Source organism: Tachypleus tridentatus, chromosome 10, assembly GCF_004210375.1.
Source record: "Tachypleus tridentatus isolate NWPU-2018 chromosome 10, ASM421037v1, whole genome shotgun sequence".
Classification (NCBI taxonomy): Eukaryota; Metazoa; Arthropoda; class Merostomata; order Xiphosura; family Limulidae; genus Tachypleus; species Tachypleus tridentatus.
The window spans coordinates 89,637,351-89,659,153 of record NC_134834.1 but is presented as its reverse complement, the minus strand read 5'-3'; the positions used below and the strand labels follow the sequence as shown (position 1 = coordinate 89,659,153).

The 21,803-nt window shown below is 34.4% G+C and overlaps 1 protein-coding gene across 10 annotated transcripts in view; it reads right to left on the bottom strand.

The window, feature by feature from the left end:
• The window catches only part of LOC143229842 (uncharacterized), a 171,426-nt gene that overhangs the window by 80,883 nt on the left and 68,740 nt on the right, over positions 1-21,803 (bottom strand). For 6 of the 10 annotated variants that reach the window (XM_076462664.1, XM_076462665.1, XM_076462661.1 and 3 more), the window contains 3 exons: positions 21,016-21,069; positions 20,502-20,695; positions 18,843-19,776 (listed from right to left, as the gene is read on the bottom strand). In XM_076462664.1, coding sequence (XP_076318779.1) covers positions 18,843-19,776; positions 20,502-20,695; positions 21,016-21,069 — 1,182 coding nt within the window. The remainder of the gene's footprint in view (positions 1-18,842; positions 19,777-20,501; positions 20,696-21,015; positions 21,070-21,803) is intronic. The other 4 variants (XM_076462668.1, XM_076462669.1, XM_076462667.1 and 1 more) reach the window with 1 other exon arrangement.

The following is a 21,803-nucleotide window of genomic DNA, read 5'->3' as shown; positions in this document are numbered from 1 at the left end:
GGTTTATATTATTATGGCAATACTTAGTTTTTCAGTTACCAGAACATGCCTGTTATTACATGTTATTAAAAGATACAGAACATCTAACTTTATCTGGACTAATAAAAACACTAAACACGATAAACTGAAATTTATCCAAGACACAATAACTAGCACTTGAAACATGATATATAACTAGCACTTGAAACATGATATTAAAAATCACTTTCAAATTGTACTTGATGACATAATTCGCACCTGAGAACTACAGAGACTTCTCGAACGATATTTTCATCAAAATTTCACAAACAGAACAACGTACTACCAGGTTACCTTTCACAATACGCCTCTTGAACGTATGAAATAAAAGGTCTACACTGTTGATACGCAACATAGTATTATACTCTATACACCAGTATATACTAAAACATCACATGTGTAATTGCATCAGTTTATCATCTGGACTTTGTCAGTTGAATTTCGCGCAAAATTGCACGAGGGCTATTTGTGTTAGATATCCTTAATTCTGAATTAATAGCCATAGGCTAAACAGAAGACAGCTAGTTAGCACCAACCACTAGCGGTTCTTAGGGCTAATCAAATTGAATAGCGAGATTTGGCCAATACTGTGATAACAAACCTACGCCCCTAAAACGATGAACAGAATTTGTTTCTGCCGTAATGAGACTCGAACCACAGAACTTCAGCTCTACAGATCAGCATGGTTATCACTAGTCCGCTTTTATAATCTAAAAATTTATTGAATGTGATTCAATACACTCTTTCAAGACAGATAAATATTTCTTTTTATATTTTTTAACCCTGAACATCACGTTATGCGACACACGGACTAAAAGGTAATGTCAGAGACCCAGCAGGGATAATGATCCTTAATTAAAAACTCCTGACCAAAAAAGAAGACATCCATCCAGCAGCATCTACCACCTACAAGACTACTTTATAATGGATCACGAAACTGTAACATGTTTAATGCACCTACTGAGACTAATGCAGAGCATCTTCAGTACCAAATTGCAGCTCGAGATTTGCTTTCTGATATGCGAGCTATCACAAAACGCAACTCACACCCAGCCCAATTCAAGAGCGAGTTTTCTTTTCAGTCAGTTTATGTAGGTTTATAGATCCGAAGCTTATTGGATAAAATAAAAGATATATAAAACTGGAAATACTTGTTCCCTTGACCTACTCTTATCTGTTGTTGTTTTCTGTTTGATCGGGATATGCAAGATGTTTAAAACACAGTATTACAAGAAAAGTTTCAGTAGATCAAATAACAAAAATAATTCTCGATTAGATAAATAAAGTATGTGAAGAAAAACTAAAAACAAGCATAAGTTAATGAATTTTATAACTCTAGTACAGGGGTGAGCAACACCATAACTATTGGCGACATGTGACCAGTGGATAGCACAGTTGTGGCCAACTCGAGTTTAGGAATAAACTTTTCCATCATCTATTTTCTTATCACAAATATGGTAATCAACAATTGCACTGCCTCAGGTCATCGCTAATGTCGCGTGCTTCATCACTGCCACAGACTCCGCAAATTTTGTAACATCTGTCTGGTTTTGATGTTTGTTGTCGAGTGTGTGTTGTTTTGCATGCGCTTGCAAACATATTTTTCAAGTGTTTAAATATATTTTGTTTTGAATCCCATAATATGGATAAGTGGATAATTCGAAAACGAAAGAATCCAGATGATGACGAACTCAGAAAATAAAGGCAATTTAAAAGATTCTGCCATTACTGTCGAAAAGATAGTAGCGCGTGACTAGAAAAACGTTGAACGAAAACTTAACTAAAGGTCGGAGTTGAAATTTGCAGTGATTGAAGTAAATAATAAGCCAGTGTGACTTTGGTGTAACAAAGTTGTTTAGGAATGATAAAGTAAAACCTTAAGCAAAACTTTAACAATTTTCACAACGAATTTGAAGTAACATTTCTGGATGATTGCAAAAATCGTATGAATGAAATTAGCCGTCTGAAAGCACAACTTCATGAAAAAAAGGGAGGCCTGAAAAGATTTTTATCACCGATAGAACTACTAACGTCAGCCAGCTATAAAGCAGTTTGATTTCTAGCTCAAAAAAAGAAATCATTTTCTGATGCTGAGCTAGTAAAAGAAATATCGATTGTAGCCATTGAAACTCTGTTGGAGAATTATGATTTAAAAATAAAAGATTTTATTCTTCAAAAGGTAAATAACTTGTAATTATGTCGAAGAACAATTGTCCGCAAAATGCTAGAGTTAGCGAAAGACATAGAAAATCAGGTGCTTGAACAACTAAAACACTATTTGTATTTTTCTTTAGCACTAGATGAGTCAACAGATGTCAGTGACACTGCACAGTTGATATTCTGGGTTCGATACGTAACCTCAGATCTTCAAGTGAGATAAGAAATGTTTGGTCTTTGTAGATTATGAGATCGAACATGTGAAAAAAACATCTTTGAAATATTTCTTGAAATACTAAAAGATTCAATCTGGATTTTAAAAACTGTTTTTTGTCACAATAGGCGGTGCTCCCGCCATGATTTGGGCGAAATTAGAATTTGTTTCTCTTTTGAAGCAGCAATTAGTTGAAAATAATGTGAAGTCCACGCTGCCATCTTCACATTGTATTCTGCATCAGGAACATTTCTGTGCTCAAATGTCTAAAAGTGATGGACACTGTTGTAAAAATTGTGAATTATATTAGAAGTGGAAGCTCTCTCATCCATCGACAGTTTGTTGAGTCTTTGAAGAAAAGCAATGACTGTACTTTTGATGATTTTACTGATTTTGCAAATGTGAGATGGTTAAGAAGATGAAAAGTCATGGAACGATATACTTCCTTATTTCCTCAAATAAAAGACTATCTTGTTGAAAAAGTAAGACTGAAAATTTCCTTGAAATTTAAACTTTGCCATGGCGAAGATGATGCGAAAGATGATCTCTATATAAACTGGATCAAAAATCTATCTCAAAAATTTAAATCAAGTTTCTCCGATTTAAAAAAAAAAATTAAATTGATATTTGAATTTTTGCATGATCCATTTCAATTTAACTTAGGAAATTTCAGTAAGAAAATTACATCTTTATTGTCTTTGGATAAGTGTGGATTTCAAGACGAGATGCTTACCCTGCAAAGTGTAGAACATATAAAAGATAAACAAAAATGTTCTACCAGAGAGATGTGGCTCACTATTCTGATAAATGGGAGTCTTTCACATTTAAAGATAGCAATTTCAAAATTATTTTCCATGTTTGGATTTACATGGGTGTGAAGTCAACATTTTCTACACTAGATTTTCTCAAGTCCAGATACAGATCTCGGCTTACTGACATAAATTTAGAGGCAGAGCTAAGATGCTCATTGAGCATAGATATTAAGCCAAATTTTATGAAACTTGTTGATGAAAACCCCTATCAATTTTCACATTAAAGGTTAGTTGAAATGCAATTATTTTGACTAAGCTAATATCTTTCAATTTTTTTTTAATAGTGTGGTCGACGTGTTCTCATTAGCCAGAGTTGTGGCCACTGTGATAAATAAGTTGCCCAACACCCGCTCTAGTACTCAAACAAGTTTTGTATAAGTTTATGTACTCTACAGGGATTCTAGTTTCATATTATCCTATCAGTAGCACTTAAGCATACAGCAACTCAAAGAACAATTATTGACTGGTCATGATAGCAACAGTTTAATTGTTACCCGAAGGACTGGGAGTCGTCAACGTTTCTTTCGCAAAGCCAAAGTCAAATGAATTCTTGCCTGAAATTACCAGTTAATGATTGTTTTATTCTATCTTTTGTTATCCTGATGATGACCTAAAAAGGTCGAAACGCTGTTCTGTAATTTATTTTATTTTAAGTTTTAATACCCATACCAGTTGTCTCTAGAATACATTTTAACTTCAAGTGGGTTTCTCGTCATTATGAACTCAGTGGCTTATTGATAGTTTGGTTTAAATTTTGTGCAAAGCTACAGCAGGGCTATCTACGCTATCCGTTCCTAATTTAGTAGTGTAAGACTAGAGGAAAGGCAGCTAGTCATTACCATCCACCACCAATTCTACTCTTCTTTCCAACAAATAATGGGATTGATTATCACATTATACTCCTCCCCCGCGGCTGAAAAGGTGCGAGTATGTTTAATGACAGTGATACAAACCTGCAGATTGCGATTCAAGCAATCTGACCACCCAGTTTGTATATTGATAGAATGGTTGTTAGCATTTCTGAATATTAGTACAAATCTTGCAACATTGTTTACCATTAGAACTTTCCAATCGGAGCCTAGGGGAATATCTAGGTGTTACCTTTGGAAGGGCTTGTCACAAGGCACACATTATTATTAGTTAAAAAAACAAAGTACATTTTAAGTTGCAACTAAGATCACCAATATCTAATTGTATAGTGTAACCTGAGAAACGTACAGAAAAATACTTATTGTAGAAAGTTGACTGAAAATTATACTTATTTTATGAACACAAGAATCACCCACTTTACCAGAGCTAAAGTCATAAGATGACAAGGTTAAAGCTGATATTATCAGTAAATTGATCAAATGTTAATAAGAAAAATTTATAATACTTATTACTTACTTTTGTTTAGTTTCACCTAAATGCACCAGGTGTCGGAATAACGTGAATTGAACAATCACAGTCACAGTGCTGACGTCAAAAACAAACAAATCCAGAAACAACCTTGATAGTTTTGACGCACAAGAAAACAAAATTCCAATCATAGTAAAACAATGAAAGGTTACACGTGTAACCGATCCAAATCTCATCTTCGAAGTTATCAAAAATACATTCATAGAATTGATACATCATAGAAACCAAAAACACAGTACAAATCACTTCACACCCTTAAGATAAATACCTAAACATTTCATACCCGTTATTAAACACACCATAACCCTTGACATTTAGCCCAAATACCACACAATAATGTAATCAAATATCAAAAACCAAGTAGAAATAAAAGTCACCCATTCAACAACTTCACCTACATGGCTCTGAAAAGTGAAATGCAAAATAAAACATAAAAGGCTACAAGTTACTATTAAAATAACAGTCCCATGTCTACACAAGACTCAAATTCAAATGAAGATCCACGATATCCGATCTATAATACATATATCGATAAGAATTGTCATGCCATCCGTTCTGTTCAGTAAAAGAGGGAATAAAAAGTCTGAGTGAATCCGAACCTTTCTGGTCATCACAAAGACCAAATGCCGATACAACAACGATGAGAAAAACTTTACACAAGATGGGAAGTCAGAATGGGATATTCCTGCCAACATTTCGTACGAATCCAAACGGAAATCCATATACAAGAGCACTCTGAAGCTATATATAAGCACTTTGAATATATATAGTGGTGAAACAGGTCGTTTTCGCGGTTTTGTGTTAATAACTCTGTAAAGTGTGTTTTGTACAAAATTTCACGGACACATTTAGGATGAGACTCATCACATTACAGTAAATGATCTGGATCGTTGATCATTCTGGATCTCAGAAGGGTTTTCTGAGTTTTCGAAAGTTAAATTTGATGTTATTCAATTTAACGCATGCAATCTCGAAAACAGGAGAGAGTATGCTCTAATCGATCTTGCTAATAAATATATCATACAAGATGAAGCAAATGTTACTTGAATCTTGCTATAGAAGACAATATTTTTCAAATATCTCAGAATTTAGTACTAACAGTTTATAACTAGATTACATCTGATTAATTTTAAATCCCTCAGGTGGTTCAGTTGCAAATCTGAAGGCTTCTAGCACTTAAAGTGTGTGTTTTATAGCAAAGCCACATTGTGCTATTTTACGGAATCCACCGACAAAGCACGTGTAAACATTTACGTTGGTTTGTTTTTTTTCGATACTATTTCTGTTCAGTATTGATTTAATTAGATGATCCAAACGTTCACTCTTATTCTTTTCAGAACGATGTCCATGCATGTAATTATATTAATATTACTGTGCTGAATACACTTTAACTCTATTCGATTGTGTAAAGTCAACACTACACGAACAGTTGCAGTTGTATTTTTCATATTTTTAATAACTATAAATTTTGGCAAGAGCATTCATATATATACCTATAAAAACGTTTTAATGCTATAGCAGTAAATTTAAATTATTGATAATATCTGTGTCTAGCATTAAGTGGCCAGTTTATTTTTATTTATCTTATATAAATATTAATGGGGAGAGATACTTAGGACTATTTTCATCACGTATGCAAAAAAGGTCTAATTCACGAAGCAGATGATTCTTTTGCCAAATTTTCGACAAATAATTTACTGAACAACGTAGGAGTATGTGGGATAGTGTTTCTGTGCTTGCGTATTTCTGCATAAATGTGGAGTAAGTTGATGTAGGTATCTGTGTGCTGTCGTAAGTAATGTGTTCTGTAGTGCTTGTAACTCAGGTTTAGCTTGCTTTGGTGCTCTATTTATTCTAGCTGGTGATGTACGTTCTATTAATGGTCGTATGTATGTTTATAGATTTTTTACTATGTTTTCAGCTGTTGCTCTGCTATTTTTACATGTTAGACTCCTTGCATAATTCTTACGCTGCTAAACTTTTATTTTTATATTCTTTACGTGTTCTATCGATGTTAAGTTTATGTTGTATATTAGGCCTGGGAAGTTGGTTAATGTTTTAGTCTGAAGAAGTGCTCCATTCACATACAGTTCTGGTGAGTATTTTTTGTTTAGTTACATTTGCCAAAACAAGCAACCGAATCTTAAGCAAACTAGTTTTAATGTACGATATTTTTGTCAACATTCTGCTGTTTTGTTTAATACATTTTTCTCGACATTCTGCTACTCTGTTTAACCGTGGTTGAATGTTTGTAGCTAACTATTCAACTCTACTCACCGCCAATTCTTGGGTCATATCCTTTATGGGAAATCGAAACCACAACTTGCATATTGTGATACGAGTGCCCTAACCAACCATGCCAGATCAAGCTTTATTCTTGACAATAAACAAATATATAACACTTTTACGATAAACAGAGTACAAAAATAAATATAAAGACACGCAAATCATGAGAAATAGAATCGTTAAGTTTGCCAAGTAGCACTAATACATACTTATCATTGTAAAACGTTGTCTACTACAGAAATGGTTTTAAACATATTGCGGTATTAGATGAGAGCGTAGAATAAGATTAAATCAGATTAATAAGTCATTCAAAGACAACTATCAATTAGTCTGTCACATGAGTGTTTCTTTGTTATTAACCGCGTAGCCGCGGAACGAGGTATCTGGGCTACGCAACTGCTAGAATCGAATCCTCAATTTGTCCATTAAAAGCCCTCATTCTTACTGCTTCCCCTGTAAAACCAACGTTAAAGGGGGGGGGCTTCTTAGGAGAGACATTTTTGGGTGGGAGCTGGTATGTATTCGCATGTGTTACTTTAGATCAGTTGTGTCAGTGAAACTAAACAATCTAAGTGTTACTTTTGAATAAATGAACTGAACTGACTTCTAACAGAAGACACATTGTTTCGTAAACCATCGTAAGTTGGTAAAAACTCAAATATTTGAAAACAAAGTTATTTATTTGAATGTGATCATCAAAATCTAAAACTTGGTAAGATTTGTCAACTGTGCACAGAGAAAAGTTTACGTTTATTACACAGAAGGACACAAACAAGATGTATAGTTTAACAATGTATACACATCTATAAAACCTACTTGTCCTTGGAAGCTAAATTTCGCCAAAGGCATTTAATAATCACATTTTTAATTAAGTAGAACTTGGAAATGATACAATGTGTTTTAAAACCTGTCACAAAAAGGTTGTTTGGTTTGTTTTTTGAATTTCGCGCAAAACTACACGAGGGTTATCTGCGCTAGCCGTCCCGAATTTAGTAGTGTAAGACTAGAGGGAAGGCTTTGATGATTCTAAATATACTTTTAGCGAAATGTTGTCCCGTTACAAGTAGGTTTAAAATATGTTTTTAAATATGGGATTTTCCATGTATTCTCCTTGCACATTTATTTGCACATATTACACAACAGTTATTTTCACACTTAAAGAAAAATATTGTAATTTATTTGAGACAACCTGTACTTCCTTCCACAAGTCTATTTCCTAGTTCGAATTTCCACACTTGTCTAGATAATTTTTGGTAGCTTGCAAAAAATTATTACGTTAAAAAATGTTTTCATCATAGCCATTATTACACGTGCAATAAACTAGACAACGGAAAATGTGCAACTTTTTGTTAAGTTTTTTTTTCAGAAGTGACTGATTATTGATTTATTATTTGAAATCAAGCATAAAGCTACACAGTGCGCTATCTGTGCTCTCCCACCAAGGTTTTCGAAATCCTATTTCTAGCAGTGTGAATCCGCAGACATACCGCAATACCAGTTGGAGACTTTTAAGAAGTGATTAGCGATAGCGTTATTCGATTAGTGTAGACCAAGAGTTGGCGGCGAGAGATATTGACGAGCTACCTGTCCTCTGATATATCACTTTAAAATTAAGAAAGGATAAACGCAGATTACCACTAAGATTTCTTTACAAACAAATTGTAAAAAGCTTTTACCTAAGTTATAAAAATTAATTTTATAAAAAAATGAATGAATTCATTTAATGGGTGTTGTGGTGGTGGTGGTGTTTTTTTTTAATTAAATTATATATAATCGAAAAACTTTAAGATAACCTTTCTTTAATCATGAACTTACGTCCAGGGTACGGGTACCCTAGCTCCTTGTAATAATTCACAATTGAAAACTATATTTAACTCGTTTCTTTCAAATTCTTTTCTCCCTAAACTATCAGAAATTTTTCCTAGTTTTATGCCCTTCCCCACTCCCTGGCTCAGCTATAAAACTAAAGGTTTTAATTCTAAAAATCTGCGTTCCATACATAAAATAGCGTGAAAATAATCGAGAGGTCCCTTAATTCAACTAAATTTATTTAAGTTAAACATCAAACTGATTCCATAGTATGTATCTTGTTATAAATATAGAGATTATTTACTGGTAATCTAGATTATTTTGTAAAGGACCAAAGTTACAGTGTGCATAGCGTAATTGTTATCAAAATATAAAAATTAGTCTAAAAGAACAAATATCACCAAGTCTTCTGACACAGTATTAAAGCACACGTTTCTTTGGTTCTGAATATATTTCTTCTAACAAACAAGATAGATAAATAATTACATCAAAAGTACTAAAGCCATCATTACCAGGACGTCAAAAGTCCTAATATTGACTGAAAGACATCTTTGGAACCGAATACAACAGATAGTGTAGTTCTCATATCACTACACTCCTCTTTACTTTTTGCTCGAAAGATACTGATGTATTTTTTGCAGTGTATTTTAACACTTGGCGTAAGTTATATAATCTGAAATAATCTTTGGCTTCGTTACATTTTCCACTTCGAAATAATCTTCCAACAGCTTTCAAGAAAACCCTGCTGGCCTTTCTCAAATATTGTACATCACAATAAAAACCACTGCACTATAATCTTACCCAAAACTTTGATAACCTCGTTTTCAAGTCAGTATTTTATATTTCATTAACTACTTTGTAACTTCCGTTCTTTGTAAAGTACCTCGAACTATAACAGCATCAGCTACACTCCCAATTACCGAACATTGAACACAGATTTTAAAACTTAACCCTTGCTGAAAATGTAATGATATCTCTTCTTTCTGTGCCAAATGGCAACCGAAAGAAGGAACGTTCTACATATAAGAGGTTTATACATAATACAAGTTTCCACAAACATCTTATAACAATGTAGTCACTCGAACAATAAGAACCTTGCTCATCAGTAAAACGTGTGTAATATTTATTAATCAGGTAATCTAAGAGCTTCTGGAGTTATAATACTCACCCATCCGCAGGGCATCTTTCATCTTGCTGGGTTTTTTTCTTTTGTTTTTATCGTTTCATCATCATAAAGTCGAAAATACAGAGTTATACTTTAAAAACCAAATCTTTCCTTATACTCTTTTCTCTGAAATAACGTGAGGCTTATTTGGAATTGGTATGTTGCCAACACATTGATACACTTAACTGAAACACACATTAGCCAGAGCAAATTATTCTTTTCTAATGTGTAACTTACTTGAAATAGTACATTGCCAACACAATGATATATATCTGTTTATGTATATATAATAGAAACACACAATGCGAATATAACATTTTTCACGTTTAAAGCAAAGAACATATTTATACATGGTATATTGCCAACGCTTTCATACACGTAACCAGAACATACATTAGCCAGAGTAAACTACCGTTTTTCTCACGTGAATAGTGAATAACTATATTATCTGGATACATATAACAAAAACAAACATTAGCCAGAGTATACAATGTTTTTTACAAGTTTATGAAATTAATTTATTATTTCGTATTAAAATAAATTACCGTTTTTGTGTAACGGGTTTGCCATTTTAACGCCTACCCTTGTTTTTATATAATTTCCCTTTTTGAATATGACGTATATTCTTGACTGTGTATTGCGCATGTACCGCCTGTTCTAGAAATGTATAGAAAATTCTTGAAAGTGAGAATCGATAATATTTGGTTTACAAAAATGCGCTAGAATATTGGTGAAACGTCGAGAAGTTCATGTGATTCTTATATAAAAATCGACGCGCCGAGAGACACAAGAGTGATATTATTGGACAGCTACAATCAGTGTGTTACATGCCTAGGGAGCAAAATTCGTGACGAACGCCTATTAGTCGGAAAACAACAGAATTGGACCACAAACATTTACAAATTTCGAACATTATTAATCGTTCAACTTCAGTGAATTACTTTGCACTTTAGAATTTATACGAGGGAATTAAATATTTTCGCTGATAAAAATCAGAGGTGCAAAGCCAATGAAGCTAGCTAGCTCAAATGAGGCGTAACAATAACAACTCAGAATTAATTCTCTCGTCGTGGACCTAGACCGTGGATAAAATATTCAGTTCTAGACCGGGTATAACACTCAGTATTGTATGTAAGTTTATAAAACTGTTTTTCATATGAACCATCATTTGTAATAACTTTAAGTAATAGCTGTTATTGTATATGTATTGTATTTGTTTGTATATTAATAAAAATTTGTTAAAAAAGGATATTGTATGTATTAATTTTGTTGGCAAATAATATATATTTGATACGTATTAACATTTTATTAATTTCTAAATTAAAATTAAAATTTCCGGTTATTTGAAATAATAATACACTAACATACTTCAAATAATAACTCGGAGACTCGTCCGAAATAAATTATAATACGTAACACTTGTAAACAAGACTATGGCTAATTGTGAAGTATAAACAATGAAACGCTACCGTGAGTCATTTAACACGTTTCATTAATTATATTTACTGTTAGAAGTACCTCAACGAAGATAATTAACTTATAAGTTTGTGTGTATGTGGCAATTAGATTTATTACCCCGGCTGTCCCTGAAGGAAGCCAATATAGTTTATTTATTTTGACTAGGGTGATCCTAAACAAATCTCGCATACAAAGATATTCCATAATGAATAGTTCTAAGCGTCTATAGTTAATTAACTATACAAGCAAAAATCCCGAGAGCTCCTTATTCTAACAGCATGAACGAACTATCAAAATAATGTTAATTATCCGTGGTTTAGTTTTAATGTCGTATTAGTTCTTTACATACATATATGATACGGTAAACGTTAAGTTATATAAGTAAGTTACAAATATGCTCGTGAAAAATTCCAAGAGTGGTAATATGTACGAAAAGTCTTTCGTATGTACCTCGTTTTGAGTGATATTCAGACAGATATTTCAGTTATATTGTACCTAAACCAGGAAAAGTAATTGCATTAAGCCTAATATCAGCAGACGTATATATGATATTTAATTTCTGTAAGTACATGTTTCCGTTGGTAGCATTTTAATATTGAAAAATCCGTAACATATGTTTGAGAAAAACCAGCAACCTGCAATACACTTGGGCATACACTAGTTAAGGATCAAAACCATCAAATGTTTATTTCAACAACAGTGGAAAATTACTCATCGCATTAAGTACAGAAACTAGCGATATCCTAGAAAACATGAACATTCATTTGAATAGAGATAAATTACGCAACAATGATCTTAACAAGAAGAGCTAAACCATGATGACACGTAATGGTTTGTTTGTTTTAAATTTCGCGCAATGCTACACGAGGGCTATACGCGCTAGTCGTCTCTAATTTTCCAGTGTAAGACTAAAGGGAAGGCTGCTAGTTATCACCACCCATCGCCATCTCTTGAAATACTCTTTTACTAACAAATAGTGGGACTGACCATCACATTTTAACGCCCCCACGGCTGAAAGGGCGAGCATGTTTGGTGTGATGGGAATTCGAACCCGCGACTCTCGGATTACGAGTCGAGTGCCTTAACCACATGCCGGGCCTGACACGTAATGGACTTTCAAAGCATTTGAAGTTGAAACATTAGGAAAAGAGAGATGTATTTTAGGTTCTATACGGGCCTGGCATGGCCAAGCGCGTAAGGCGTGCGACTCGTAATCCGACGGTCGCGGGTTCGCGCCCGCGTCGCGCTAAACATGCTCGCCCTCTCAGCCGTGGTGGCGTATAACGTGACGGTCAATCTCACTATTCGTTGGTAAAAGAGTAGCCCAAGAGTTGGGGGTGGGTGGTGATGACTAGCTGCCTTCCCTCTAGTCTTACACTGCTAAATTAGGGACGGTTAGCACAGACAGCCCTCGAGTAGCTTTGTGCGAAATTCCAAAATAAAAACAAGCAGGTTCTATACACAGTATTGGGTCTCTAATAGCAACATGACCTCCTTTTTTCATCGTAGTTTCCAAAATACACAAACTTGTACGTTAGGCCTTGTCTCGTGATGAATTACACCTGTTTTAGTATCTATATAAAATACACAACAGCAGTCTTCTCTAAACAATTGTTTGTCCAAGAGCTTGAAAAAAATATTAAACGTAACCGCCTCATTACTACTCGTTTTTTTCTTGCTAAAAATATGAGTATAATCTAAATACAACCAAGGGCCGACATCGATGATGAAAGTAATCACTGGCTCTCTCTCTCTCTCTACATATATATATATATATAATCTACAGAAAGAGAAAGAAACCATACATGTAGGTTAAACGTACGAAAGTCGCTTTAACATTTGCACATCCACAAATTAACGTACATAATTAGCCAGTGAAACTTAGCTAATGAGTTGGCTGATGTAATCTACTGAGACTTTATTACTTGTTTTAAAAGACGGATCACTAGGTTTGACAAAACAACAGTTTAAAATTATACAGTTTGCTGTACATACACAAAGCAAATTGTCACTAAATTAACGAAACTAGAATATATACCAAGGGAAAGTCAAAAAGTGCAAGCAACACTTTAAATAGACTGTAAACGTGTTATAGTTACTTTAACGTTAAAATTATCGACTTTTTTTCTTGCGTCTGCTAACCGGGTTCTCTGCATGTTCACTAACTTTATGTTTTAGTTATTAACAGTACTCAAAATAAAAATCTAACCTCAAAAAGAGAAATCATTCATTTTCTCTGTAAAAAAATGCATAAGGCACAGGCTGTAATTCACAAGATTAACTGTAATATTAACGTATGTTATTTTATCTCTTATTTTCGCCCAACATATATTATAATCAACGTTAAAATCACGTACCAACAAACAATTTGACAATAGTTTTAAAAATTGTGAACCCCCATCTGAAATCTTAGAACTAAATTATTCTTGTGTGTTTAAATTTCCCTCATACTGCATGAAAATCTACCTTCATGACACAAATGTTTGAAATATCACCACAGACCCAAGTAACACAAAATGGACGAAATGTTGAAAAGCGAGAAAAAGCCGAAGGTAATGTCTACACGTTAGTAAGTAGCTGAAAGTAATGTCTACACGTTAGTAAGTAGCTGAAGGTAATGTCTACACGTTAGTAAGTAGCTGAAGGTAATGTCTACACGTTAGTAAGTAGCTGAAGGTAATGTCTACACGTTAGTAAGTAGCTGACAGTAATGTCTACACGTTAGTAAGTAGCTGACAGTAATGTCTACACGTTAGTAAGTAGCTGAAGGTCATGTCTACACGTTAGTAAGTAGCTGACAGTAATGTCTACACGTTAGTAAGTAGCTGACAGTAATGTCTACACGTTAGTAAGTAGCTGACAGTAATGTCTACACGTTAGTAAGTAGCTGAAGGTAATGTCTACACGTTAGTAAGTAGCTGAAGGTAATGTCTACACGTTAGTAAGTAGCTGACAGTAATGTCTACACGTTAGTAAGTAGCTGAAAGTAATGTCTACACGTTAGTAAGTAGCTGACAGTAATGTCTACACGTTAGTAAGTAGCTGAAGGTAATGTCTACACGTTAGTAAGTAGCTGACAGTAATGTCTACACGTTAGTAAGTAGCTGACAGTAATGTCTACACGTTAGTAAGTAGCTGAAGGTCATGTCTACACGTTAGTAAGTAGCTGACAGTAATGTCTACACGTTAGTAAGTAGCTGACAGTAATGTCTACACGTTAGTAAGTAGCTGACAGTAATGTCTACACGTTAGTAAGTAGCTGACAGTAATGTCTACACGTTAGTAAGTAGCTGACAGTAATGTCTACACGTTAGTAATAATTGTAATCAATGCCCTCCTTTTCTATCTTCACATCTATAATAGCGAAGTGTAACATAATGCCGATCTTCTATAACATAAACAATTGTCCTTGAATTAAAATATACTCTTCAAAAAACGAAACGCAAAAGGCAAAATATGAAACAAATTGTTGACACATTTATTCCGGGTAGTTCTGTATGACATATGTGAAACTTTGCACATTCACTGCTGAACATCCAAAGTCTGCAAAGGCGAAGTTCACGCTCACTAGGTGAAGTTTAACGTCACTCAACGTCAATAACGATTATGTCCCCCGTGAGCATCAATAACTGCTTGGCATCTCCTGCCCATGGAAGCGATGAGATGACGAATCACATCCTGTGGAATGGCTGTCCACTCAGCCTGCAAAGCTGCTGCAAGCTGAGGTAGAGTCTGCGGTTGAGGTTGTCGCCGTCGCAGACGTCGGTCCAATTCGTCCCAAAGATGTTCGATGAGGTTTAAATCTGGTGATATGGAGGGCCAGAGAAGAACGTTGATGTTGTGGTATCTCAAGAAGACAGTGGTGAGTCGGGCTGTGAGAGGACGGGCGTTGTCATATTGAAAAACGTCGTTGACGTTCACCATGATGGGTTGCACATGGGGCCTAAGAATCTCGTCGACGGTTGCGTACGGTCTGATCGGAAATCCTACGCAGCCCTGGTATGGTTGAGGCAGTAGACGTCGCAGTGGTGGTCCTATCCCAAAGGTGACGTAACCGGATGTAGCGATCTTGTGCGGCCGTGGTCACACGAGGTCTGCCAGATCGTGGACGGTCACGAGTTGATCCATGTTGTTGGTGACGATTCCATAGCCCTGTGATGGTGCTTGGGTGGACATTCACAGCTCTGGCAACATCTGATCGAGATTCGCCTTCTTCCAAGCGACCAATGGCATTGTTGCGTTGTGCTTCAGTCAGTCTTGGCGTAACTGTATTGCGTGTCGGTGGCTTAACACTGAGCTATGGAAACCGAGAACCGTCACTTTTATAGGATTTTGCACATGTTGCACTTGCAGAACATGCAGATCTCTCAAACAAATTTATTGGACACGCATGCGTTTTGGCGGAAAAATCCGATGTTTTCCTCCGTTTTCAAAGTGGACAACATTTATTGTCATTTTGGTCTGACAATCAGTGCCTTAACACGTATAACATCACATACTATGAGCATGTAACGTTATTACATATATTTGTCTTTAAAATAACAAAAATATCCCTTTTGCGTTTCTTGTTTTGAAGAGTATATTACCACTTTCAAATCAAGATATATATATATATATATATACATAAAACATTTAATAATGCATGTTTTGACCCGTTGATAATAAATTTTTAACGTCAAAAAATACTGTTTTAACATTTAAAAATTCAGTTTTGGACAGTAAAATACACTGAAGTTTTCATCTTTAAAAACATCAAGTATAACAAAGTACCATTGAAGTTCCCAATGCCTGAGGCAGGGTTTTCCAAACTGTGGAGTGTGCTGCTCTGGAGAGCACGTACTGGTGACTAGGGACACGATCTTTTGAAAGAAGAGCCCAGAAATAACGATGGGAGTCAGAGAAGAGTAGGATACCACAATATATAACAAGACCATCATTTTGCTCTCAAACATTTGTTGTTGTTTTTTGCACTCGCATTCAATCGCTTCTCCAAAGAATATTTCCATTTTAAAAAATGATTAAAAGCAGGCAGAAAATAAATGTTAATTTTTGCAGATACCACTTAGGAACTTTATTTTAATATTAAGAATGGTAGGCACAATGGAAATTTTGCTGAGTTAGAGGGGGCGCTATTTAAACTTTCAAAAACTAAAGTATAAACATTATTAAAAGTACACCACTAAAACAAAAATTCCGAACACTCAAAATAGACATCACTTATCAACGGTGTGTACATATAATTATCTTTTGCATGCAAAGTTTGGAATAAATACAGAACTAAGTGTTACACTATCAACAGAAGTAACTAATTACGTTCAAATGATGTTTTAAAAATAAATAAAAACCAGAGCCGTTCGTTGCAACGACTAACGTTTCATATAACAACCCGAAGTATCGTTAAACATACACTAGAACGTAAAAAAAAAAAAAACTGCCACTGTGCACCAACCGTTATCGATCTCACAAATAAACCAATAGCTCATATGTCAGGGCACTGTGTAAACTGCTACAGTTGAGGAAGAGTATATTGTGAAACGTAAACAGAAACATAAAATGATATCGACAAATTCATTTCTTTAGTATACTATATTTGCCTTCAAAAGGTTGTTTTCAATCGGATAATTGTTATCAGGCGTTACTTATTTTAGTATCGCCATCTGTCGACTATAATGTTTATCATTACGCCAATCATAATATTTACTTTTTCGTTATTTCTACAAGCATATAAAAAAGTGAAAATAAAAAATGAAAAACATTTACGAAAAAAATATTAATAATTTTGATATTTTAAATGAATACAATAATATAAAACTACTGATATATTTCTTACATTCAGTATATATTAACTAAATGTGAATACTCAACCGTATATTTTTTATTTGTTATTGTAAGAGCTACTCCATTATTACGTTACATTAGTAAACACTACTGACCGTGTTTTACAATAGCATGCACAATATATTTACAATTAACATAATATATTCACAAAATCTAAAATGATTCTTTTCGTTAACTTCTATTTTCAGTTATTTCATCAGTGGACAATAATTTCAATACATAAAAAACAAATCGTTCATGATATTTACTACTCGTAAAGTAGATTTCATCTCGTATTTTTGCATCTCTTCTTCCAATTGCACTATTATTAAAGCATGTAGCCCAACGAAGAGAAATGTTGCAGTTAAATTTCTTTAACAATAGCCAAAGCATGTAGCCCAACGGAGAGAAATATTATACAATGTTGCATGTAAATGTCTTTAACCAATTTCAATAAAACGGACTTTCGACAAATCTAATCGATACTGAGGCCAGCTCTTCCTGCCTTTAATCTCTTTGACTGTATTTTCAATTAGACACCAGTAACAGCAAACCACTGTTAAATCCTATATAGCGTAGAAAAATTCGTCGTTTACGGAAGAAAGCACAACATTCTACGTTTTATTATTCTGTTCACTTATAACTTAACATGAGTTTCTAATATTCTTTAACAATGAACATTATCAACCGAAAACAACAGCTTCTTTTAAAACACAAATTATGGTGTAACACCAGATTTCTTAATAAAACCATCTGTAAACGCCAAATTAGAATTGAAAGAAATAAACATGTCACTTAAGTTTGCTTTGTGTTCAAAATAAATACAAGTGTGTGTTTCTTTGCATAAATACAGATTAAAGAAAAAGAATGCATCTAGAGACTAGATTAACATTATGAAAACATTCAGTCATCTGTTGCTTTCACGGTACTTATTTATTATCTTGATAGGTTCATGAGGCTTTTAATCCAGTTCAATAAGTTTGTACTGATTTTAGCGTAGTTGTATAGGTTTCTGGTATTTAACCTTTATAAGTTTCATGTATTTTTGAACTATTTTAATAACTTTGTGGTATGTTTAAAATTCCTACGAAAAGTGGGGACTAATAGACCCCAGAGCAACTTGATTTAATTTCATTTAAATTAATATTAGGCTAATAACCTTTTTTAATGAAATGGCAATTTCATTTAAATACAAATTTATTAGCCTAATATTAATAACCTTTCAAGTTGCTCTGGGGCTTATTAGGCCACTTTTCGTAGGAGTGTTAAACTAGATTAATATCTTCATAACCATAAAACCTAGTTTCATAAATAACTTCATGGTACTTTTAACCAAACTTGAGAAGTTTATGGTATATTTAACTGAGTCTAACAAGTTGTGTGTTTAGTATTAAACTAATATTATTACAGAACTCGTCCAAAAATACAATAATCTCTAAAACTCAGTTTAAACTTAGTTAACGATTAAAATTTGATACTTTTATCAATCCATTTACATTTAACAGAGAAACCAATAAAAAAACTTTTATCGCGCCATACATAACCTGTTACACCATTAACCATTCAATAAAAAATGGTTCTACTCACTAAATGTAAAGTGCATTACCTCCTGTTTTAGAATCTCGCGAATATTTTGTAAATATCAGTGTTATTCAACTATAATTATACGTACTTTGTAAATTAAGGTACAACAAATCGAACATGTTACCTTATTTCCTTTTTCTGTAATATTCTGCAAGTAGTTGCCATAATTTAGAAACGAAAAAGCAGTTGGTAAAGCTCTTGAAATATTATTATTCCCCACAAGGTTTCGTTGCGCTCTTAGTACGGGCGCCGAAGAAGATTTGAGGTTCATTTTACCAAGGAAAAGCTTCGTACGTGTTGAAGGTTGCGCAACCTGTTCATTCTTGCCTCCTTTACCTGTCTTTCGTTCGACAGAAAATGTTATAAGGACTGGTGGATGCACAGTATTGGGAGTTTCCTGAAGTTCTGATAACGTTTGTTTGGCCATTGAAGGACAGTCTTCCTCAACAGCCTTTCTTACCTTCCATAACTGGTTTGTTTCAGGTAAACTTAAATTCGAATGAGCTTTTGAAACCCTTTGAAGTGTATTATCGCTCATGTCTCGAACGGTAGCCAAGTGAATTTCTGAATACGAATACGTCTTTCCAGAAAGATCATACGAGTTACTTGGCTGAGTACCATCCATTCTTGGTTTGGTGCCAGTTCCCTTCGTACAAGAGATATTACTTGCTTCGCCCTTCTTCAACATTACAGGTAAACCTTCAAAAGGCACTACGTTAGTTTCTAGCTTCTCACCACAATGGTCTGATTCCTCTGAACAGTAGAACAGGCTATCACTTCCATGTTCTGACTGAAATGACCATGCCGAAAGAGACAAACTACTACTGCTGACTTTCCCATTGTCTTCAAACTTACAATATTTAGCTCCGAGTTCAGGATCATCGTCCGACTGATCATCCAAACTATCAGTGAGTGAAGAGACATCAGATAAGATTTCGGAAATATTTGAGGATGAGAACGATGGAAAGCTTTCCTTGGAAATGTTTACACTTACTGGTGTTCGAGACAAGGATTCGAATTCACTGCAGTCACATTCCACAGCCCAGGTGTAACCGGAACTGAAAAGATGAGAAGTAAAATAAATAAATATTGATTTTATTGTGTGTGTGTGTGTGTGTGTGTGTATGTTTTGTTTGTTTGTCTTGTAGAACAAAGTTGTATAATCTGTGTTGTGTTCGTCTGAGAACTGTACCAAATAGAATGGCACACACAAGTTATATGGAATATTAATACTTATCTAAAAGCAATTCCTACCATACTATCTTATTCACGAAAGAAACAAGACCGAATTATAATGAATATATGCTAATTATAGATTCAGTTTCACCACTATGCCTTTTGTTTGTTTAAAGTTATGCATAAAGTTACACAATGGGTTATTTGTATTCTGCCAAGCAGGGGTATCGAAACCCAGTTTCTAGCGTTGCAAGTTCACAGACATACCGCTTTGTCACTGAGGAGGGGGGCAATGTGCCTTTTATTAATTGGAAGATAGATTAAAACATTGTGTTAGCTTATTTGCTAAGAGCAATTTCCCATTTGAATAAAATATGAGTCAGAACCTAAATTTCTAATGTACATTCGGATGTTCTTACTTAACATCTGGCTTCAATGATCATCTTCACTACATATATTTTTAACATGTTTTTATATTTATGCCGAATACGTTTGTTTTATTCTACTTTTTATATTCATTCATAAGTTTATCTTCTCGTCGTAGGGTTTGTGGATATAGAACTACATCATTTTAAAAACAGTATAAGTTATTCAAGTAGTGTTTCACCTTCTAGATGAGCGAGGAGTTGTTTGGGTATTTGCATCATGAGACGGAAACTCTCGTTCTAATGCTTTTTCTTCACTATTCTGTTCGTTGATTTTATGTGCATCAGTGTTACTGCTTAACCGGCCATCTGGTGGTGGTGGTAGGTAAGCACAGTTTTCCACCTTTTTCAAGAATTTTTTCAAGTCGTGGTGACTCTATTGGACAAGGTAAAAAACAAACGAAACATTATTATTCTTATTCATACTTCTACATTTCAAGATTTTACAATTATCTTACTGAGATATCATATCGAAAAGTATTAAAAAATAAAAAAAGCGTTAGAAAGAATTTATCTTCTAACTTCTGTACACTATATATTTACAAATTTCAAATGTAGTTATAGAAAACGGGTGCGCTGACGGAAAATGTGGCATAAAAACATATATCCTTTTTCTCAGTATCGTTCTCAGATTTAACGACATTTAGTATTTCTGATCTAAGAAGGAGACAGTTATGAGTAACATAACATAATTACATAATGTTTAGGGAAAGCATGAGTCCTGTTGGTCCATCGCGGCTGTCCCGTCCTCTAAACCAAAGTAAAACTGTTAAATTAACAAGTCAGCCCTTATAATTCATATATCTGTCAAATTTACTTCCTCCTCCACAACCCATTCCATAGCCCAATCGCCCGATTTGAAAACTAAAATTATTTTAGCTGAAGACGTATTTTACCTTGCCTGAAACTGTATTTGTATCCCCTAGTTCTATAAGTCTTGCTGTTAAGTGAAAGAAAACGTTGATGCATCAACGTAATCAATTCCTTTTACAATCTTAAACTTTCAATCAGATCCTCCCTATTTCATCTTTTTCAAGAGAAAACAATTTTAAGAATCGTAATCTCTCCTTATTTGATAACCACTCCATCCTAGGTACCAATTTAGTAATCCTTCTCTAAACCATTTCCAACAATTCAACTGAACACATTATTCCAAATGTATACTAACCAGTGACCTATACAATGAAATTGTAACCTCTTTATACGTTTTTGTTTTTGAATTTCGCGCAAAGCTACTCGAGGGCTATCTGCGCTAAGGTCCCTAATTTAGCAGTGTAAAGTTAGAGGGAAGGCAGCTAGTCATCACCACCCACCGCCAACTCATGGGCTACTCTTTTACCAACAAATATGGGATTGACCGTCACATTATAACACTCCACGGCTGAAAGGGCGATCATGTTTGGTGCGACGGCGATTCGAGCCCGCGACCCTCAGATTACGAGTCGAACGCCTTAACCCATCTGGCCAAACCTCTTTAGACTTGT